Genomic DNA, 22181 nt, shown 5'->3' with positions numbered 1-22181 from the left:
GTGGGGAAGGCGAAATACTACCAATTTGAAAACATGTGCCATCAAAGTACTACGCAAAGATGGGAGCTCAAGTCCATCATTTTTGACACATGTGTTGTGCAAACCGTACTCTACGGAGTCGAGGTATGGGGAGGAAGTATTTCAGCTCACACATGGAATGACATTGAGAAGATACAAAAACGGTTTCTATGTAGACATATGGGGATAAAGAACGCCACTCCATACTCGGTGCTACTACTAGAATCATGCAGGAAACCGATCGAAATTTCAGCCCACCAAAGAGTGTTCAAATATCTTCTCAAGATACAATCTATGCCCACACACCGTCTCCCACACATCGTATGGAAAGAGGGGTGTCTACTTCAAAAAACATACAAAAGCAAAATCATTTCATCAAGCTGGGTACAGGATATCAAGAGATGGTTTGCGAAGTGGAAGGTGGACAATACATAACTACGCAGATACCCAAGGGGGGAGAAGCTGATGCTTTGCTGAATTTTGATATAGACATCCTTGATGCGCTACATGAGAAGTGAAAAGCAGCCAGGCACAAGTCTAAATTTGTATACTATTGTAGGTATATAAACCCGCAATATTGGGAGAATTACAAGGTCTCACTCCCCCTGGCGCAAACCCATATCCGAACACCCATGCCGTGGCGAGCACGGAGAGCCATTACACAAATGTGTACGAGATCCCACATGCTAAGAATTGAAACAGGAGGGTGGCAACACATTGATGAGCAGAAGGGGATATGCCATAATTGTGATATGGGGAAACCAGAAACCGAAGAACATGTAGCATTAGAATGTCATGCCTACGCGCATATACGAGGGGATTTTGGACCCCTCATACAAGGATGCACCACTTTAGAGGACCTCCTTAGCTGCATGCAACCCTCTCCAACCATTCTAGGCATGTACTTTGCCCAAATACTCGAGCTCCACACACAACTACTACAAGACACCCATGACACCCCCTCTCTTGCCTACAGGACGGGAGACTGCTTGTAACTCTTATGGGTCCCATGGCTCATTTTGGCCCCCCGCGGACGATAATACAACATCATCATCATCATCGCCCATCTTCAAGGCTGATGACCCTATAGAGCCTAAGAACTACCGCACTATTATGGTTGGACACATGTTGGCACGGTTGTATGCATCTATTTTGGAGCAACACTTGAGTAATTGGGCAGAGGGCGAGGGTGTACGAGCAAAGGGTCAGGCCGGCTTCAGGAGGGGTTTCTCCACTCTTGATCTTATTCTGCCACTCAGGGCCATCATTGAGGAGGGCAAAGCACATGGGAGACGGATCTATTGTAGCTTTGTGGATTTTCGCAAAGCATTTGACATGGTACCAAGAGCTCGATTGATGCGCAGACTACAGGAGATGGGGGTACCCATAGAGGTGATTTGGGGGATTATGGCTTTGTATAGATCAGTGATGGGACATGTACGCACTCCGGAAGGGGTATCTGATTAAGTTCACTCTACTATTGGAGTGAAACACTATTGGAGTGAAACAGGGCTGCCGCTCGACATGCAAGACGCCCAACCAGAGTACTCACCATGGAGGATGTTGATGTGATTCGACAGCGACTGATGAGAGATTTCGTTTAAAACCACAAACCCCCCCCCCCTTTCTATCTCGTTTCAATTCCGAATCAGATTCAGATTCATCCCCTGAGTGTTTAAGTGATAGTTAGTTAGTGATTTGTTCTTTCCATACTCAGACATGGTATCAGATTCACCAATTGTAACTTTTTGGTCTCATAGGTCATTTTGGCCTTTAGAAGACATTAAGATTTCACTTCATCTCTCTCTCTCTCTCTCTCTCTCTCTCTCTCTCTCTCTCTCTCTCTCTCTCTCTCTCTCTCTCTCTCTCTCATCTTCAAGGCTAGTGACCCTACAGAGGCTGGGAAATACCACACTATTATGGTTGGAAACACGTTGGCACGGTTGTATGCATCTATTCTGGAGCAACACTTGAGTAATTGGGCAGAGGGAGAGGGTGTGCAAGCAAAGGGTCAGGCCGGCTTCAGGAGGGGTTTCTCCACTCTTGATCATATTCTGACACTAAGGGCCATCATTGAGGAGGGCAGAGCACATGGGAGACGGATCTATTGTAGCTTTGTGGATTTTCGCAAAGCATTTGACATGGTACCTAGAGCTCGATTGATGCGCAGACTACAGGAGATGGGGGTGCCCATAGAGGTGATTTGGGGATTATGGATTTGTACAGATCAGTGATGGGACATGTACGCACTCCGGAAGGGGTATCTGATTTAGTTCAGTCTACTATTGGAGTGAAACAGGGCTGCCCATTGTCTCCTACTCTATTTGGTATGTATGTTGATGAGGTGTCTGATTACATTGACAAAGAGGGTGACAAGGGTGACCACCTGACAGGGACGTGGATCCCATTGTTGCTATATGCTGATGATATTGTGCTGATATCTGACTCACCAAAAGGTATGCAACGACATTGGGATGCACTACGCAGTTTTGCAGAGGATAGTGGATTGTGTGTAAACCTAGGTAAAACCAAGATTATGGTGTTTAACACCACACCGCAACGGGTCAGGAGATCAGTACCTACTCTCAAATATGGTCAATAGATTGTGGAGTATACAGATGCATACACTTACCTGGGGGTAGTCTTTACTGGGCCGAGATTTTCTTTGAGAAGAGCAGCAGAGACTTGACTAACTAGAGCTGGTGCGGCTCTGGGAGGAATGGAGAGGATGTGTTCGCACGTTCAGTCCCAGGAACCTAGGAATTAGTTATGGCTCTTTGATACTTTGGTTGCCTCTACTATGTTATATGGACTAGAGGTTCGGGGACCTTCTATAGGCCAGGATGGTTGGAGGCGTATGGACAAGCCCCTGGTATATATGATCTCTCGGCTAATTAGAGCCAAGGCTTCCGTACTGCATGATATAATTCAAGCGGAATTAGCTATCCCCCCTATGAAGATTGAGGCGCTTACCAGATCAGTCTCCTTTGTACACAGTCTGTGGGATACTACCAGAGACAGATATGCCAGGGTGGCTCTAGAGTCCTCCAGACAATTAGCTCTTAATGGGGATAAATCATGCTGGTATGCACAGATGGCATCATGGTTTCAGACACATGGTTTCACCATGGACAGGTTGCCTCCTTTTCAATACTCTCTACAGGCACCCTTGAAGTCTTTGACGCGGGTAGAGATTAATAGACTCATTCGTCAGGATCTAATCCAGCTGGACACGAGGAGGACATAGATACAGCCGATACAGAAGTTGCACAGAAAGGCATGGAGGGTAGGTAAGAAAAGTGATGGCACGGGAGAGTCTTCAAAGGGGAGAGCTCTCATACTATGCTTCTCCTCGTTGGAAGAGAAGAAGGAATTCTTGAGGAAGAGGCCTACTCTCAAAAAGACAGGTATTTTCCTCGGTGATGACCTGACTCTCTCACAGCCCGCACATTTGAGAGAGGTAATCCCAGAGATTACAACGGCAAGGGAGAAGGGAAAGATAGCCTTTTACAGAGATGGACGGGTGGTGATTTTAGAGCGGCGCAATACATGACGGTGCGAGACCTATGGGACCACACTGAAGATGGCTACCTAGAATTGTAATGGGTCTATGAGGTTGGACGTGGGTGCATTTGAGGACAGTTTCAAAGACAAGGATATTGTATTCTTCTCAGAGACTCATCAGGCTCCTGGACAGGCGATGCCACAGGTGATGGGATACAGATAGGAGACAGCTCACAGGACAGATGCGAGATCTGAGCATGGGAGTAGAGGTTCAGGAGGAGTAGCACTGCTATTCAGAGAGGAACTACAACCATTACTGCATATTGTACGAAGAGATGATCATGCTAGATGTATGTGGGTGAGACTGAGAGCTGATACATGTAGATTCCTATATATTACTATATGTTACTTTCCTCCCAGTACATCAATGTATGCTGCATCCAGAGGGCAGTCGCCTTTCTCTATACTAGATGATGACATATGGGAGTTTTCTAGGGATGGTGATATCATTCTCCTAGGGGACTTCAATGCCCGAAAGGGAAACTCGCAGGCAGTCTTCTACGACACTTCAGATGAGATGCTTAGAGAGCTGGATGTGGGTGAGTTGGGACTTGACAGATGCTCAGATGATAGAGAGCTGACGGAGTATGGGAGATACCTCATGGAAATGACGACTACACATGGATTAGCTATACTTAATGGCTTATAGCGATTTCCTAGAGCAGCCGGTTTCACATGCTTTCCACACAGACATGGGGCCAGTACAGTGGATTATGTTATGACGCAACCGAGCTTTGTCCCTTGCATTCAGAATTTACAGTGGGAGCCAGGCCAATGGGCATAGCAGTAGATCATGCTCTCTTGACACTGTCCGTTAAATTTCAGTATAGTACAACCCACACATCAAGAGGCAAGTCACACACCTGCTATACATTTACACCAGAGACTGATTTCGTTTATACAGAGGAGATCTGGGACCATCTATTGGAAGGCACAGCTGGCACAAATGCTACAGGCCTCTCAGTGGAGGAGTGCACCACTCTACTGACAGAGACACTACATGGGGTTGCGTCAGTGCCATACCCACACACTCAGCCGAGCAAGAGACGACATTCTCGAAGCATGCCCCAGAATAGTTGGTATGATTAGGAGATGAGAGCCCAGCTCGGTTCCTGGACAGGAACCCTTTCCAGACCCTACCAAGCCTTGCCCAGCTACGAGCACTTTCTTTACACCTGAGATGGTACGAAGGGTCATGGACAGGATGAGGACCGGGAAGGCATATGATCATGACGGTCTAGTAGCGAAGCACTTTATACATGCCAGGGATATGCTGATGGAGGTCCTCGCAATGTTGTTCAATCGTGCCATGTGTGAGGATTACCTGAGACTTGGAGGTTGTCTAATATTGTGCCCATCTTAAGGGCGGGTGACCCTACAGAACCTGGGAACTACCGCACTATTATGGTTGGACACACATTGGCATGGTTGTATGCATCTATTCTCGAGCAACACTTGAGTAATTGGGTAGAGGGCGAGGGTGTACGAGCAAAGGGTCAGGCCGGCTTCAGGAGGGGTTTCTCCACTCTTGATCATATTCTGACACTCATGGCCATCATTGAGGAGGGCAAAACACATGGGAGACGGATCTATTGTAGCTTTGTGGATTTTCGCAAAGCATTTGACATGGTACCAAGAGCTCGATTCACGCGCAGACTACAGGAGATGCGGGTGCCCATAGAGGTGATTTGGGGGATTATGGCTTTGTACAGATTAGTGACGGGACATGTATGCACTCTGGAAGGGGTATCTGATTTAGTTCCCTCTACTATTGGAGTGAAACAGGGTTGCCGATTGTCTCCCACTCTATTTGGTATGTATGTTGATGAAGTATCTGATTACATTGACAGAGAGGGTGACAGGGGTGCCCAGCTGGCAGGGACGTGGATCCCATTGTTGCTATATGCTGATGCTATTGTGCTGATATCTGACTCACCAGAAGGTATGCAACGACATTTGGATGCACTACGCAGTTTTGCAAAGGATAGTGGATTGTGTGTAAACCTAGGTAAATGTTGCTAAATTGGCTTTATCTTACAAAAAAATAATTCTAAATGAATTATTGGATTTATAAGTGAGAGGGTTTTCTCGCTTGGAACACCAAGGAAAAATAATTCTAAATGAATTATTGGAATTTTGAGTGAGAGGGCTTTTCTCACTGGAGACATCCGAGTACAGAGTATTCCTAGTGCGTCATTTAAAGTAATGACGGGAACAATGAGAACGGGAATATCTGTAAGGCCACAAGGAACGGGTACTTCTGATGCGTCACATCGGATGGGTGACAAGGAGCATCGGAAAGAAGTATCCGACCATCCGGGAACGGACATCTCTGATGCGTCATAGGATGGGTGACATAGAGCATCGTGAAGGAGATTGTACCGTAAGTTCGGTAGGAAAGGACCAGGTGATGGGTATTCCTGATGCGTCACAAGGTGGGTGACGGATGCATCGGAAAGGGAATATCCATAGTCGGGAGGAAATTCCGAACTGTGTTAGAATTGCGCACAAGGAAAAAAAGAAAGCACTTGAATGAAGATGGGTTCAGAGGAAACTTTGAGGAAAAACAAATGCTTTTTGAGAAAGTGGGATTGCCTTTCGGGAAAGCAGATGCTTTCTCGCGAGGAGGTCTATGTCTGCATTGCAACTGTGCATGTGATTGCATCCAGGGACGCCTGGGAAGTGCTGTGAAAGCATTGTTTTTAACTTATAAGGTTTTATTGAGTTTTTGGACAGATTCAGACCATTTTTAAAGGTGACCGACCGCCCACTTAATAAGTGGGCAGCCATCTTATAAATAAGGCAACAAATCAGCCAGCGTTTTCTCTCTCTCTTTTTCTGGCAGAGCAGCGAAAAAAAAATTAAAATAATTTATTATAAAAAAAAAAACCGCCGCGATCTCTACAGGAGCAGCTATTCGTGCCCGTGGCTAGGAGCTATAAAAGCATCACATGCCCTTACAGAGAGAGGAGGACCAATCTTTGCAAGGAGGAGATACTGCTGTAGATTTCAGCCGTAAAGAAGACGTTGTCGGTGACGCCCATGGCTGCCGCAAGTGTACCAGATATCGCTAAGACCCAGTGCGCGAGTTCCCTCACGAAGAAGTGCCTACGAAGCGTGTTTCCATCGCAACAAGTTGCTGTTTTTCTCTGTTTTCAGCCCATAAACGTCGTAGACGAGGCTGATTTACGAGAAAGAACCCGACAACACACCTCTTTTGTGTGTAGGATTGGAAGAGAGGATTTTCTATGTAGAGATCTCTTCTGGGGAATTTCTTTTTCGAGAACCGAGTTGCGTTTCGAGCGTCGAGACTTTGAAGGTAACGATTTTCATGTTATGATCTTTGAGTATTTGGTTGCAGGTGTACTTCCTTTTCGTGAGGCAGTAGGATCAGAGGAAGGCATCAGCCTCTGCAGGAGAAAAGCGCTCTGAGGAACTAGAGCCAGATCAGCCCAAGGGTTTCGTACCCGAGTTTGGGAAGTAGATCCAGGGAACGGAGAGAGGTAGTCTCTCAAGTTGCGATCCGGAAGTTGGGATTCCCAAGTAAGGACTTCGTGTCCGGGAAAGCAGAGTTGTTCTGCGGGAATAGGACTCTGGAAATAGAGTTCTAAAAGAGAGTTGCAGGGATGCCATGCCTTGAGTCTGGAAGGTGAGATCCAGAGGCGAGAACCTTGATTCTCGAGGAATTGGAATAAGGAACGGAAGTTCCTTGGAATAGGGTTTTGCCCTAGGAATCGGAAGTTGAGGCTTCCGAGAACCATCAAGTCTTATTCTAGAACGAACGTGGTAATACGTTCGGTTTAAGTGCTTGTATAGACTTCTCCTCAGTGATAAAGATACTATTACGGGGGGGGGGGGACGAGCCCATCTTCTGGTCCCCAGTACTGTGTCGATCTTCTCACTTTATCTCTCTCTCTATCTATTTCTCTCTATATCCTCTGGCTTCAATATTAAGTGATATATTTTATTTATCCGAGTATATTTTATATTGCTATGCGCTCCCGTTTGTGACAGTAAAACCAAGGTTATGGTGTTTAACACCACACCGCAATGGATTAGGAGATCAATACCTACTTTCAAATATGGTCAGGAGATTGTGGAGTATATAGATGCATACACTTCCCTCGGGGTAGTCTTTACTAGGCTGAGATTTTCTTTGAGAAGAGCAGCAGAGACTAGACTAACTAGAGCTGGTGTGGCTCTGGGAGGAATGGAGAGGATGTGTTCGTAGGTTCAGTTCCAGGAACCTAGGACAAAAGTTATGGCTCTTTGATACTTTGGTTGCCTCTACTATGTTATATGGGGTCAAGTTTGGGGACCTTCTGTAGGCCAGGATGGATGGAGGCGTATGGAGAAGCCCCTGGTATCTATGATACCTCGGCTGATTAGAGCCAAGGCTTCCGTACCGCATGATATCATTCGAGCGGAATTAGCTCTCCCCCCTATGAAGATTGAGGCGATTACTAGATCAATCTCCTTTGTACACAGTCTCTGGGATACTACCAGAGACAGATATGCCAGGGTGGCTCTAGAGTCCTCCAGACAATTAGCTCTTAATGGGGATAAATCATGCTGGTATGCACAGATGGCATTATGGTTTCAGACACATGGTTTCACCATGGACAGGTTGCCTCCTTTTCAATACTCTCTATAGGCACCCTTGAGGTCTCTGACGCGGGTAGAGATTAATAGACTCATTCGTCAGGATCTGATCCAGTTGGACACGAGGAGGACATGGATAGAGCCGATACCGGAGTTGGGCAAAAAGATGGCTTTCTATAGAGAGCATCTTCTCCACCTCACGGGGGATGGATTTGTGATTCGACCTAGCTATATGGACATGCATCTTTCTCATGGTTTGCGTTGTGCCATTGGCCAGATACGCACGTCCTCACATCAGCTCGAGATTGAGACTGGCAGATTCAGAGGGACACCAGCAGATAGCAGGATATGCCGCTTATGCCATCTAGAGCCAGAGGCAGAGGTACATTACATGTCATTGCACAGTGTACTATGAGATACGAGGCCGGTTTCATTGTCTATTCAGATAAGGTTTTGGGCCTCTATCTAGGGTCATGAGTTATGAGGATCAGAGATGTCTTGGGCTATGTCTACTTGAGTTACACAGGCATAGAGAAACTTTACTGAGGAGAGCTGAAGAGAGACAACCCAAGAGACAGATCACAGATTTCTTTACACTAGATATTGTACACCCAGAAGAACAGACAGAGGAGCAGCCAACAGTGGAGAGGTCTGCCCGCACTACTGGCATTCTCATAGACCGAGCATTGGAGCAACGGAGATCTAGACGACCCCGATGGAGAAGAGGAGCTACACAGTTTCGAAGGAGGCTACAGCAAAGGATTCGAGCCATACTTTTTCGTCGTCCAGAGTCCAGATGAAGATGGATCTCTACTTCCCTCCCATATTGTCTACACACTGTACTGCTTAGTTCACACATTTCACGCCTTTCACCTTTCACACCTATCAGCTTACTTTAGGATTCCGCAGTATTTATATTTTGTTTCCTAGTTTAATTTATTTTGTTAATCTGACTTTGTATCAGATACACCGCATTGTAACTTTCTGGTCTCATAGGTCACTTCGGCCTTTTGAAGACGTTAATATAACATTTCATTTCATTTCACCTCTCTCTCTCTCTCTCTCTCTCTCTCTCTCTCTCTCTCTCTCTCTCTCTCTCTCTCTCTCTCTCTCTCTCTCTCTCTCTCTCTCTCATGGCCTTTTACAGAGATGGTCGGGTGGTGATTGTAGAGCGGCGCTCTACATGACGGTGCGAGACCTATGGGACCACATTGAGGATGGCTACTTGGAATTGTAATGGGTCTATGAGGTTGGATGTTGGTGCCTTTGAGGACAGTTTCAGAGACAAGGACATTGTTTTCTTTTCAGAGACTCACCAGGCCCCTGGCCAACTGTTGCCACATGTGGTGGGATACAAATGGGAGACAGCCCACAGAACAGTCACGAGATCTGAGCATTGGAGTAGAGGTTCAGGAGGAGTAGCGGTGTTGTTTAGGGAGGAGCTACAGCCACTACTACATATTGTACGGAGAGATGATCAGGCTAGATACATGTGGGTGAGGCTGAGAGCTGACACGGGTCGATTTCTATATATTGCTATATGTTACTTCCCCCCCAATACGTCAGTATATGCTGTATCCAGAGGGCAGTCGCCTTTCTCAATTCTAGATAATGATATATGGGAGTTTTCTAGGGATGGTGATATCATCCTCCTAGGAGACTTCAATGCTCGAACGGGCACCTCAGATGAGATGCTTAGAGAGTTGGATGTGGGTGAGCTGGGGTTTGACAGATGCTCACATGACAGAGAGCAGACTGAGTATGGGAGATACCTCACGGAGATGACGACTACACATGGGCTAGCCATACTTAATGGCTTACAGCGGTTTCCTGGAGCAGCAAGCTTCACATGCTTTCCACACAGACATGGGGCCAGTACAGTGGACTATGTTATGACACAGCCGAGCTTTATTCCTTGTATTCAGGATTTCACAGTGGGAGCCAGACCAGTGGGCGTAGCAGTGGATCATGCTCTCTTGACACTGTCCGTATCTTTTCAGTTTAGTACAGCCCAGAAATCAGGAGGCAGGTCACACACCCGTTATACATTTACACCAGAGACTGACTCGGTTTATACAGAGGCGATCTGGGATCGTCTATGCACAGTTGCTCCAGGCCTCTCAGTAGAGGAGTGCACTACTTTACTGACTCAGACACTACATGATGCAGCATCAGAGGCATACCCACACACTCAACCGGATCGGAGGCGACATTCTGGGAGCATGCCCCAGAATAGTTGGTATGATGAGGAGTGCAGAGAGATGAGAGCCCAGCTTCAGAGGGATCTTCATTTAGGAGTCATCACCTACAGACAGTCGCGGATTGCTTTCCGGCGCCTTGTGCAAAAGAAGAAACGAGCTTACCTGGCCCAGATGGAGCGAGACTTGTATCAGTTGTTCTTGAGTAGAGACTCAGGCGAGGCATGGCGACTCTTCCATGAGCACTCCCCTCCCCCATTGATTACTTCTCCTGATGTGTGGGGCCAGTATGCGACATCGTTATATACGGTTCTTGGGCAGGATCCCCTTCCAGATCCTACAGAGCCATGTCCACCTACGAGCACCTTCTTTACCACTGAGATGGTAAAGAGAGCCAATGACAGGATGAGGACCAGGAGGGCTTATGATCATGACGGTCTAGTAGCGGAGCACTTTATACATGCTAGGGATATGCTGATGGAGGTTCTTGCAGTGTTGTTCAATCGTGCCATGTGTGAGGGATTACCTGAGACTTGGAGGTTGTCTACTATTGTGCCTATATTCAAGGCAGGTGATCCTACAGAGCCTGGAAATTACCGCACTATTATGGTTGGACACACACTGGCACGATTGTATGCATCCATTATTGAGCAGCAGTTGAGTAACTGGGCAGAGGGTGAGGGTGTACGGGCAAAGGGACAGGCAGGTTTCAGGAGGGGTTTCTCCACTCTTGACCATATTCTGACACTCAGAGCTATCATTGAGGAGGGCAGGTCACATGGGAGACGGATTTATTGTAGCTTTGTGGATTTCCGCAAAGCATTTGACATGGTACCGAGAGCTCGACTGATGCGCAGACTGCAGGAGATGGGGGTGCCCACAGTGTTGATTTGGGGGATTATGGCTTTATACAGATCAGTGATGGGACATGTACGCACCCCAGAGGGGATATCTGACTTAGTTCACTCCACTATCGGGGTGAAACAGGGTTGCCCATTGTCTCCTACTCTATTTGGTATGTATGTTGATGAGGTGTCTGATTACATTGACAGAGAGGGTGATAGAGGTGCCCAGCTGGCAGGGACGTGGATCCCATTGTTGTTATATGCTGATGATATTGTCTTGATCTCTGACTCACCAGAGGGTATGCAGCGACAGTTGGATGCATTACACAGTTTTGCAGAGGATAGTGGATTGTCTGTAAACCTTGGTAAAACCAAGGTCATGGTGCTTAACACCACACCGCAGTGGATCACGAGATCGGCACCGACCTTCACGTATGGTCAAGAGATTGTGGAGTATACAGATGCATACACTTACCTTGGGATAGTCTTCACTGGGCCGAGGTTTTCTTTGGGGAGAGCAGTAGAGACTAGACTGACCAGAGCTTATGCGGCCTTGGGAGGCTTGGAGAGGATGTGTTCGCAGGTTCAGTTCCAGGAACCTCGGACAAAGTTATGGCTCTTTGATACTTTAGTAGCCTCAGCTATGATGTATGGGGTACAGGTATGGGGACCTCCTGTAGGCCAGCATGGTTGGAGACGTATGGAGAGGCCCTTGGTATCTATGATCTCCCGATTGATTAGAGCCAAGGCCTCCGTACCTCACGCGATCATTCGAGCAGAGCTAGCTGCCCCCCCCATGGAGATTGAGGCGCTTACCAGATCAGTGTCCTTTGTGCACAGCCTATGGGATACTACTAGAGACAGATATGCTAGACTGGCCCTTGAGTCTTCCAGACAGTTAGCTCTACAGGGGGACACTTCATGCTGGTATGCACAGATGACTTCATGGTTTCAGACGCATGGCTTCACCATGGACAGGTTGCCCCCTTTCCAGTATTCTCTTCAGGCACCCTCGCTGTCTCTTACACGGGTGGAGATCACTAGACTCATTCGTGAGGACCTGATCCAGCTCGACACCAGGAGGACATGGATAGAGCCGCCTCAGGAGTTGAGCACGAAGATGGCTTTCTATAGAGAGCATCTTCTCCACCTCACAGGAGATGGGTTTGTGATTCAACCCAGCTACATGGACACACATATGTCTCATGGTTTGCGTTGTGCCATTGGTCAGATACGCACATCCTCACATCAGCTCGAGATTGAGACTGGTAGATTCAGAGGGATACCAGCAGACAACAGGATATGCCGATTATGCCAGAGAGAGCCAGAGACAGAGTTGCACTACATATGTCATTGCACAGTGTTCTATGAGATACGGGGGCGTTTCCACTGCTTATTCAGAGAGGGTTTTGGTCCTCTATCTAGGGTCATGAGTTATGAGGATCAGAGATGTCTTGGACTATATCTACTTGAGTTACACAGGTATAGAGACACTTTACTGGGGAGAGCTAGAGAGAGGCAGTCCCAGAGACACATTACAGATTTCTTTTCACTAGATATGGGACAGCCAGAGGAGCAGCCACCACTGCAGAGCTCGTCCCACACTCATTCGACCACTACTGGCACTCTCATCGACCGAGCATTGGAGCTACAGAGATACAGACAACCGCGACTGAGGAGAGGAGCTACACAGCATCGACGGAGACTACAACAGAAGATTCGAGCCATACTCTCTCGACATTCAGAGTGCAGATGAGGATGGATCCTCACCATTTCTTCCATCTTTGTTTCACACACTGTTACATCCAGTTTACCGGGTACCTATTGTATCAGCTGCTACACCCACGTAGTTTTAGATTGTAGTAGTAGTAGTAGTATTTTGTTCCACTTCTAGTTCTTTTCTAGTTCTTTTGTACCCAGACATGGTATTAGATTCACTATTTTGTAACTGATTGGTCTCATAGATCATTTTGGCCTTTTGAAGACGTTAATATAACATTTCATTTCATTTCATTTCATTTCTCTCTCTCTCTCTCTCTCTCTCTCTCTCTCTCTCTCTCTCTCTCTCTCTCTCTCTCTCTCTCTCTCTCTCTCTCTCTCGGATGTAGAGAGAGAGGAAACTTCAATGTGTAAGAGTAGGTACATGGCAAACATGCTCTTGATACCATGTGAGAGGTGTGTGTCCACGTATGCAGGGCATATAATAAACCTGTCAAGAGAGGTGAGAAGAAAAGTCTCTGATTGTACATCATATTATGTACCCAGTGGCTGCAAGGGCTTGATCCATGTCCACTCTGTATTTAGTTTCGCAATTTCAGTCCAAATGCCCCAACTAAGATCTGTGCAACTAACATCAAGGCAACGAACCTAGTCAACTGTAAAGAACCAAGGATAAGTAGTGCTTGTGGGTAGTGTGATATAGATCTTGGTTGTCAAGTTGTCATGTACCCAATGCATGTGACATTCAAAGCCGTGTGCCTGACGTGTGTGGAAATTCATGAGATGACCAGCCATTGGACCATCATAGCCGATAATAAAATTTGTGCATTTTTGCCACTTCGATTTTAAAATGCTTATTTTTCTTTCTAGATTTTATGACTCTCACTCAACACGTTGTTCAATTAATATCAGGAAGCCTTTCAAGAAATACTAATTTTTCAACACAACTAGCTATTTCATACCTTGGCAACCTGAAAACTTGGTCCCCAAAGACTTCCACTGACAAGGTTATGCATCGAGAGAAATCAAGAGCCATTTCCCTCTTTTCCTTTCCATCAAGATTTTTATGACTGAAAAAGAATGACATTCACCAGAAAATGATAACAGAATCACAAAACCTTGAGAGGTATGACTAAAAAGCGATCCAGTCCCAAATATATTTTCAGACAAATGCAATCAGCAAGTATGAACAAAACCACCAAACAAACTAACAACGTACCATCGCATTTCCTCATTCAGCCAATTCTTTGCTGGTAGTGTAAACTTTTCAACCCCGCCACGTCTTAAACAGAAGAAACGCAGGATGAACTCCCTGTCTTTCATTCTACAAAATCCAGCATAATTTTCTTAAAAGCTAATATACAAACACTTTCCACAAAGAACATAGACCACAGATGTCGCCCACTTTTTAATAAAATAATATAGAAAAATATGACATGCGATGAACAAAGAATAAATATGACAACATCAACGTTCATGTTAAGACAACCGACTGCAACTAAACATGAGCAGAGAATGCATACAAGTAATCACAAGAAATAAAAAAACCCTACTGAATATTAATATTCTAGTGTCCATTTGAGGGCTCTTCACGCAAAGTGATTGATACCAATGACAAAATCATGTTAATGATATCGAAAAATCAACTACCAAAACACCCTGGAAACCAAGTTACAATTTCTCCTTTATGGATGTAAGCATGCACTACACCTTTCTAATATAAATAGAAACAAGGTTGAAAAGTCAAATGATTTCGCTGCGATGAAAATAGAGTGCTTGGATTGATTTGAAACCTCATTCATAAGTATGTAACTGCTCAAAAGAGGATGTGTGTGAGCATGAGAGTGGTAGACAGCCGTGACTCCGTCTCATGGTAAGCTTTTCTTCAGGTTCCTTTAGTTGCACTTTGATCATTAAAACATTACACTTCCATAAAAAGTGTAAGTGTGTGTGTCCGTTTTTTCTCTCTTTTTCATTTGGAGCCAAAACTGGGGCTTTTGACATATTGCAGTACATAAAATCACCAAAGGTCTATATACAAGAAATGGGAAAAACCCTGAAAGATATAGAATGAGATCAGAACCCATACAACCACAAGATCCATCAAAGGATAAGATACTCCAATCATGAAGTTGTCAAGAAGCTCCATCTGGCGTAGGAACTCGGCAAAAATCTGCCAAAAGCTCTTTGCACCCCCGGTTTGCGCCTCAAGTGGTGTAGAGAAGCCATGAAGACCAATGCTGGCTACCAAAATGAAATAAAGTATCCGATGTAAGAAAACTCCTATAGCAACTCATAAAAGCCAAGGGACTGTAAAAATTCTGTATTGCGCCTCCCAAATCATCCACATCCATTCCATGGTCTCTAGGTGAGGTACCCCAAAATAAGATGCAAATCTCTAGCACAACCAAACTGTACGAGGAGGGACCCATTTGTTTTCCATCATAAAAGCCAAGGGAAGGTACCAAGATGAACACTTTGACCCAACCAACTTTCCCAAGGCATCATTAATCTGTCTCATACAAATCTGCATACTTCCTAATATCCATGTAACAACTGGCCTCCACCATCATCTATTTCTGTAGAATATCATACAAAGTCCAAGAGATATCATGTTTGTGAAATTAAGCTAGCGATCTCCCATGTATATACTGTCAGGGCAATGGTAGGACAACGGGGGTACAGACCTAGGCTAAGCAAGCGTTGTCAAGGGGTCTCCTATAGAGGGGCAAGTGGCCTATACAAGAGCATGGATGGGTGGAGATGAGCATGCAGAGTTCTTTGTGCCCTTTCATTGGTATCAGAGTGAGAGGCACAAGAAAAGACAGGTTAGACCTGTGCCAAATTCCTCTAAGAGCACATCCGTGGCTTTGACCGCCTGCTGCATTTTTAGTATCTGCACCGCCTCACGAGAAGGCACACAACTCTTGCTCGCTCTCCCACTTCCCTTCTTTGTGTTGCTAGTCAAAGGCCACCATGGCTATATATTTTTGAGTTCACATTTTGGTGGCCCTTCTTTAGCCATGAGCTGTTCCCACCACAAGGGTATCACAAAAAGTGCCAGCCCTGGTCTATGGCCTATCACAAGCAAAAACCTTCAAAAGCCTCCATAGGAAACCTTCAAGAAGCAAGAAATTTTCAAGAGCCGGGATTAAGGCAAGGTCACTTTCACAGCAAGGAGAGCTCTCGACAAGAAGATCTCATCAAGGAAAAATTGGCTAGGTTTCCAAAGTCTTCCAAAGTCGCCAGAGGGTTGCGAGAACAACCGGGTTGGGCACGGGTTGAGGCAGCCACTCGACTTCAGTGAAAAGCCGGTAAAAAAGTTAAATTTAGATTTATTTTAAAGTCTGTACTGTTTAAGTTTTGCAGAGTTCTGCAAGCATGATAGGCATGCAAGGCTTCGATGATACAAAGCAGTATACCCAAGTTTCTTGTGATTGTTTGGGGCCTCTTAATAGGAAAGGGGTCATTTCTATAGATGACACAATCGATCTAGCTGATAAGATTTAAACAATGATGTTAAGGGCATTGAATTTATTCAGTAATGCTAATGGCCTACGAAGCATTTGTTTAACTTCTTCTACATACCACTCAAAATGGAAAAAATTTGATGTGCTTGAGAGAACCGGCAGAAGAACTACCAAGAAGTAAATTTCATTTGAGAATCCCAATTTCTTTTGGTGATGGTTATCGGTCAAAATAAACGAGGCGGTATCCACAAAATGTCACAAACATGGTATGCATAATTTTTGCAATTTCATTTTTTATTTTTTCAAATTATGCAGTTGTCTGTTAAAAGGTGGAGCAATGCTCAAGTAAACTCCAAGGTGATATTTTAATGGCCAAGCAAGGCTCAACGAAGAAACATAAACAAAACACGAGGTCTTATTACCTTGGGTACAACGTACATTGCAATTTCTGCATTTTCTTTGCAATTCTAAGTTTTGCAAGAACCAATATAGCATTAAAAGGTCTCAAAGGTTTGGCTCTTGAGAGTTTTATCATGCATGGCATGTGAATGTCTAATTAAGACTCAAAACACCTTTGAGCACAGAAGCTTGACACGGCTTTATTCTTGGGATGTCACTAGCTAAAGCAAGGCTTCCTATTTTATGATAGTAGCTTCCAAAACTTGAGATATGCAATTAGCATATGGACTTGGGGGCTTTGAAAATGTATCTACCTAGTTATCCAATGGGTGTCGGCATGAACCAAGCAAAGAGGCTTATAAGATACACAGTAAGGGCTTTTGAAGGGAAATTAAGCCTCAACACAATGCAACTAACAAGGCTCTGTAGACGATGAATCCAATTAGATTTGGCACTTGCTAATACATTGAGAAGACCGGTTAAAAGGTTGGAAAAATTTTCCATTTTTTACTATTCTTTATGTGTATTTTTATTAATTTGGAAAGCATCATAATTTGCTAAGTGAGGTGTTTTGAAGGCCATAGCGAGAAGCAAGGCTTCTACCCCATGCCAAACCCCTGCACGTTGAATTAGGATCGACGACAAGGCTCCAAGGGCTGGGGAAATGGCATTACTAGGATACAAATTCACATTTTATGTATGACAAGGTCCAATCAAACTTGATTGTATCAACTTCAGCTTTGGATAGTGGAGGAACTTAAAGGTAGCGGCTAAAACCAATGAGGCCGTCATTGTAGTCAAGGGCTTATCAATCTATTTATTCCGAGTTGCATGCAAGGCGTGCCAATAAGGTGCACTTAATTCCACCCAAGCCGTTTTATGATCAAGGTACAATATAGGATATTCTGTCAAGGACATCGTCGTCATCTAACGGCCGGATATTTGCTCGATCATTGCCAAGATGGATTCAAATTAAGGTTGTATCAGCATACAATGAAGTCGCCGGACTACTTCAAAAGAGTAAAATCTTGTTTGTTTCCAGGGATTGTTATTGATGATTGTCCTGTTGAAGATGTTGCAAGAGTTAATTGTAGCTTTAACTTTCTACTCAGTAGCAATTGAGATTGGTATATTTGCTTGTCCTCGTTGCATATGACTGAATCGCCACGCACTATATATATCATTGGTTCTATGCACACGGTGCATGCACTACAGACGATGATTTTCTTCTGTAACAGGCAAGCATGGCCTGCTATCAAGCAACTAGTTCATGTGATAACATGACTCTTCTAAGAGCGCCTTAAGGCACGCAATCTCTTGTTTCCATTACAGCATTGTGAACTTGCACCCACACATTCATGATAGAGTTATGCTCGTCGGACATCTCTCTTAAATCTATGCAAGGCATATCTTAAACAAAAAAAACAAAAAAACCAAAGATTACCTAGTATGACTACTCTTCTTTGAGTTTTGAGAATATTTCTCTTCTTTCGATGGAAAAATAAGATTGTTTTTGTCACAAACTAGTGACATGGCTGGCCCTCCGACACAACCCTGCTGACGTGGCAGCAACCGGGATATTGTGCCAACAGGTTGACATGGCACTGTACGGACAACCGGAAATTACACTGACATGCTGACGTGCCAACGTACGGACGTCCGTGAATTTTGCTAGCGACTATACGGATTTTTCGTAAATTGCGCTGGCTGTTTTTAGTAGCTTTTGGAAGCTCAATTGCTTTTGGGAAACTTTGCTTTTAATTTTAAAAGATTTTGGGGCTCTACTTTTGGGCATCCCTTGTACCAATAAATAAGTGGGTTGGGCCTCATTACTCAGAGCATCTACACGCAGAGTCTGAGAGTGAGTGCCCGCCGACTGTCTTGTACTTTGAACACAGATTAATAAAAATAGAATACCGAAAGGGGCGCCAGTCTTTGGGGCCAATACCTCTGGGCACGGAACTACGCCAGGCCGTGTCGTCTTTGTGAACCGTCTTGAACCGAATCTCTGTTGTGTCACGGTAGGAGCTTGACTTAGGGTGTCCAAGTTTGTTGCAGTGGTATCAGAGCGCGGCCGATTTCTTTTCTACCGAGAAATTCGATCCTTTTTTTGCAACACTTATGAATTCCAACAAAAATCAATCGACTTCTTCTGCATCTGCGAATGTGGGAGGAGATCACGAAGAAGATTTTAATGATCAAACAGAGGAAGAGTACGGGCCACCTCGGCCTACTCAGTACCAACTTGAAGAGATGGAACGTCGAAACAGGTTGACGAGTGCACAAAGCAGATGACTAAAATTGCGAAGAAATTTGCTAAATTTTTGTCTCAGCAATCCATCGCAGAAGTGCACATCCAGTGGCAGAAAGCCACAGAACCACCCATCAAACCGGCAATCAAGAAAACTCCTTCTTCGAGGATGTTGACATAGCAAGAATTACAAGAGGTGGTTCACACACAGATGAGTCGGCTTTTGGACGCAAACAACAAATCCAAAAGGCAAGAGAAAAAGCACAAGAAGGGGACTGACTTCCCGGATTATTTGGGTCGTCAATCTTCTTTTGCATCGGCAAGAAAGCACAAGAAGTGTGTACGATTTGAAGGACTACCTAGTTGTTCTTCTGACTCGAGCAAGGAAGACAAAAGGCAAAAAGCAAAGCTTCGAAAAGGGCAAGAAAAATAGCCAAGACTAATGGCTTCCGGGACAAAGCATCTGCCACCAAGTTCTTCTGTCCCTGTACTACATGGACAATCAGAAGAGAAACTGTGACAAGATGTTAGCCCACCGCATCTGGTTTCCAAAAGCTACTTCTGTGACAAGAAGTAGCGTTAACTCTAATGATCAGTGAAGACCGTAAAATCGGCTCCGAGTAGGTAATGTCGCCACTGAGTAAGAGCATGGATAACCGCCAAAAGCTCTTTCTCATAAATTTGTGCTGTCAATTTCGGCCTTGAAAACAATCGGCTCTCATAGGCAATGACATGCCCTTCTTGCATTAAGACCGCACCCTATGGTCCATCTGTTCTCCTGCTGCTCAGACGATGTGTCCCAACAAGTGTATCTCCGGCAAGAAAAATTCACTCTTTTTGGCATTGATAACTAGCTTGTGATCTTGCAATGCCTGAAAGACCTGCAGCAGATGGTGTCTATGTTTTGCTTCATCCTTGGAGAAGACTATAATGTCATCAAAGAAAGTGCCGACAAATGATCTATACCCTTTGAAAATCCTATCCATCCTTTCGGTTGAAAGTCGTTGGAGCATTGGTAACGCCAAAAGGCATCACCAAAAATTCATATAGACCGAAGCTCGTCCGAAAAGCTGTCTTATAGACATCTCTCGGCCTGATTCTGATATGATGATATTTGCTTTTCAAATCAATCCTGTTGAAACAAGAGGATCCCTGTAGTCGGTCAAGAATATCATCGATCCTCGGAATCGGAAATTTGTTCTTGATGGTGATTTTATTGAGAGCTCTCTAATCAACGCACATTCTCCAAGACCCATCTTTCTTTAAAACCAACTACACCGGAGAGCAGTAGGGTGAAGTACTCGGCTGGATAAGACCCTTTTCTAAAAGGTCTTTCATTTGGTTCATAATCTCTTCATTTTGGGCTCGGATAACACGGTAAGGTGGCCGGTTCTGTGGTGTGTTTCCAGGTATTAGATCAATAGTGTGATCCTCAGGACGAGATGGTGGCAACTCGCCTGGCACACCCTCAGAAAAGCAATCGGAATGAGTGTGGAAAAAATCTTGGCATTCTTTATCAAGTTCGAACATGTTCGTTCTGTGTTCATCAGTTAACTCTTTCAAGTAGATCGAGTAAACAAAGAGACTAGATTCCAATAATTTGGAAATGGCCGAAGCCGATACAATAGGGACAGACTTGCCCTTCAGTTTTACATCAAGCACAATTTTTCGGCCCTTGTCATTTGTCAAAGTCGCTTTCTTTGCCCGATAATCGACCATGGCGTTGTTCTTATGGCACCAAGGGACTCCGAGGAGGACGTCACAACCTTCCAAGGGCGGTATTTAAAAGTCCTCGTGCCCCAAATACCCCTGACAATGCAACCGAAGTTTGCTAATGACCGCTGTAATGGCTATGTCCCGTTCGAGTGCTACTAGAACTGCCTCTGCTAGTGGTCCCATCTGATCAGGTGTAATCTCGAGCCGCACGGCCGATTCAGATGAAATGAAGTTGGCCTTGGCTCCTCCCATCAAAGAAAAGCACAGCTTCTTGATCTTTCACTTTGCCCCAAACTCGATAAAGTTCTGTACTTTCATCAATCATGCTTGGGTCAGTACCCATGCAATCTGGAACCAGTCCTGCTTTCATCTTGCCTTTTCTGCCACGTTCCTCTACTGCTCTCAAACTCTCACATGTCTTTATGTTCTTGCTGTGCCTTTTTGGGGCACTTCACGGAGACGTGCCCATGTTCCCTGCATCCAAAACACTTCCCTTCTTTGATGTAACTAGCCCTCTCTCGAAGAGTGAGCCAGGGTCGTGTATCCTTATCTTTCTTTTCTTGGAAATTCTTTTTCTTTCTACTTTCATTGTGAGAGGTCTGTTGGGTTTTTTGAGTCAAGATCTCATCAATGGGGTAGGTCAAATTTCCCGAATGTATCGCAAAACCCCGTTTCGCATGACCCATCAATTCTTGAATAGAATTCCACTTTTGTTCCGGGCAATAGTCTCAGATCTCTGTAGGGGAGTCTGCAGCAAAACCGCTCAATCTGTTCCTTATAAGAGACCTTCTTAAATGAAGAGGTTGGTAGAAAAGAGTTTCAAAATTTCTTGCAATAAGCGTTCAAAGAATCTATGATTCGAAGCGGTTCGTATATCTCGTTCGTACTCTCGAGTCGCCAAGTAGAAATAAAGAGCCTTTTGAATTTCAACCATTTAACTAGAGCTTCCTTCCTCAGAAGAAGAGTGGACCACCATGTTCGAGCATTTCCCTTGAAGAAAGATGTAGCTCTCCTAATCTTGGAATGCTATGAGTAATGCCCTCCAGAGAAAGCTATATCAAACTGCTGAATGAAGGCCAAAGCCCTCGATGCATCTCGGAACCCAGAAAAGGATTCAAATTCTAATCGACTGTCCCCCTTCTTTGAATTCTTTCACTTTCTTGCTTTTGTCTTCGAGAAAGTCATATTCGTTGGCTCTATAAAAATGCTTCTTCTTTGCATAAAACATGTGATCGTCGGAGTCCGAACTGTCAGGCGATGACTCCTCTGTAGAACTATCAGAAACTGGGCGAAATCTAGGCTTCTTTGCCTTTTTGATTTTTCTGATGTATTCACTCGAATACAGAATGGGGAGGTAGTAGCGGGATATTCCATACGGGATGGCTACTTGATGAAGAAA

The 22181-nt window shown here is 44.8% G+C and overlaps 1 protein-coding gene across 1 annotated transcript in view; it reads right to left on the bottom strand.

Moving 5' to 3' along the window:
* LOC147426784 (uncharacterized) overlaps positions 1–22181 on the bottom strand; it is a 192615-nt gene that overhangs the window by 60567 nt on the left and 109867 nt on the right. Inside the window, exons 11-12 of the mRNA XM_086498705.1 lie at positions 14166–14270; positions 13909–14016 (exon numbers count right to left, since the gene is read on the bottom strand). Of these exons, the coding sequence (XP_086354831.1) occupies positions 13909–14016; positions 14166–14270 (213 nt within the window). The remainder of the gene's footprint in view (positions 1–13908; positions 14017–14165; positions 14271–22181) is intronic.

The sequence above is a fragment of the Adiantum capillus-veneris genome, chromosome 24 (assembly GCF_014529385.1).
Source record: "Adiantum capillus-veneris isolate H3 chromosome 24, ASM1452938v2, whole genome shotgun sequence".
NCBI lineage: Eukaryota > Viridiplantae > Streptophyta > Polypodiopsida > Polypodiales > Pteridaceae > Adiantum > Adiantum capillus-veneris.
Note: the sequence above shows the minus strand (reverse complement) of the source record. Positions and strands in the feature narration are given on the sequence as shown.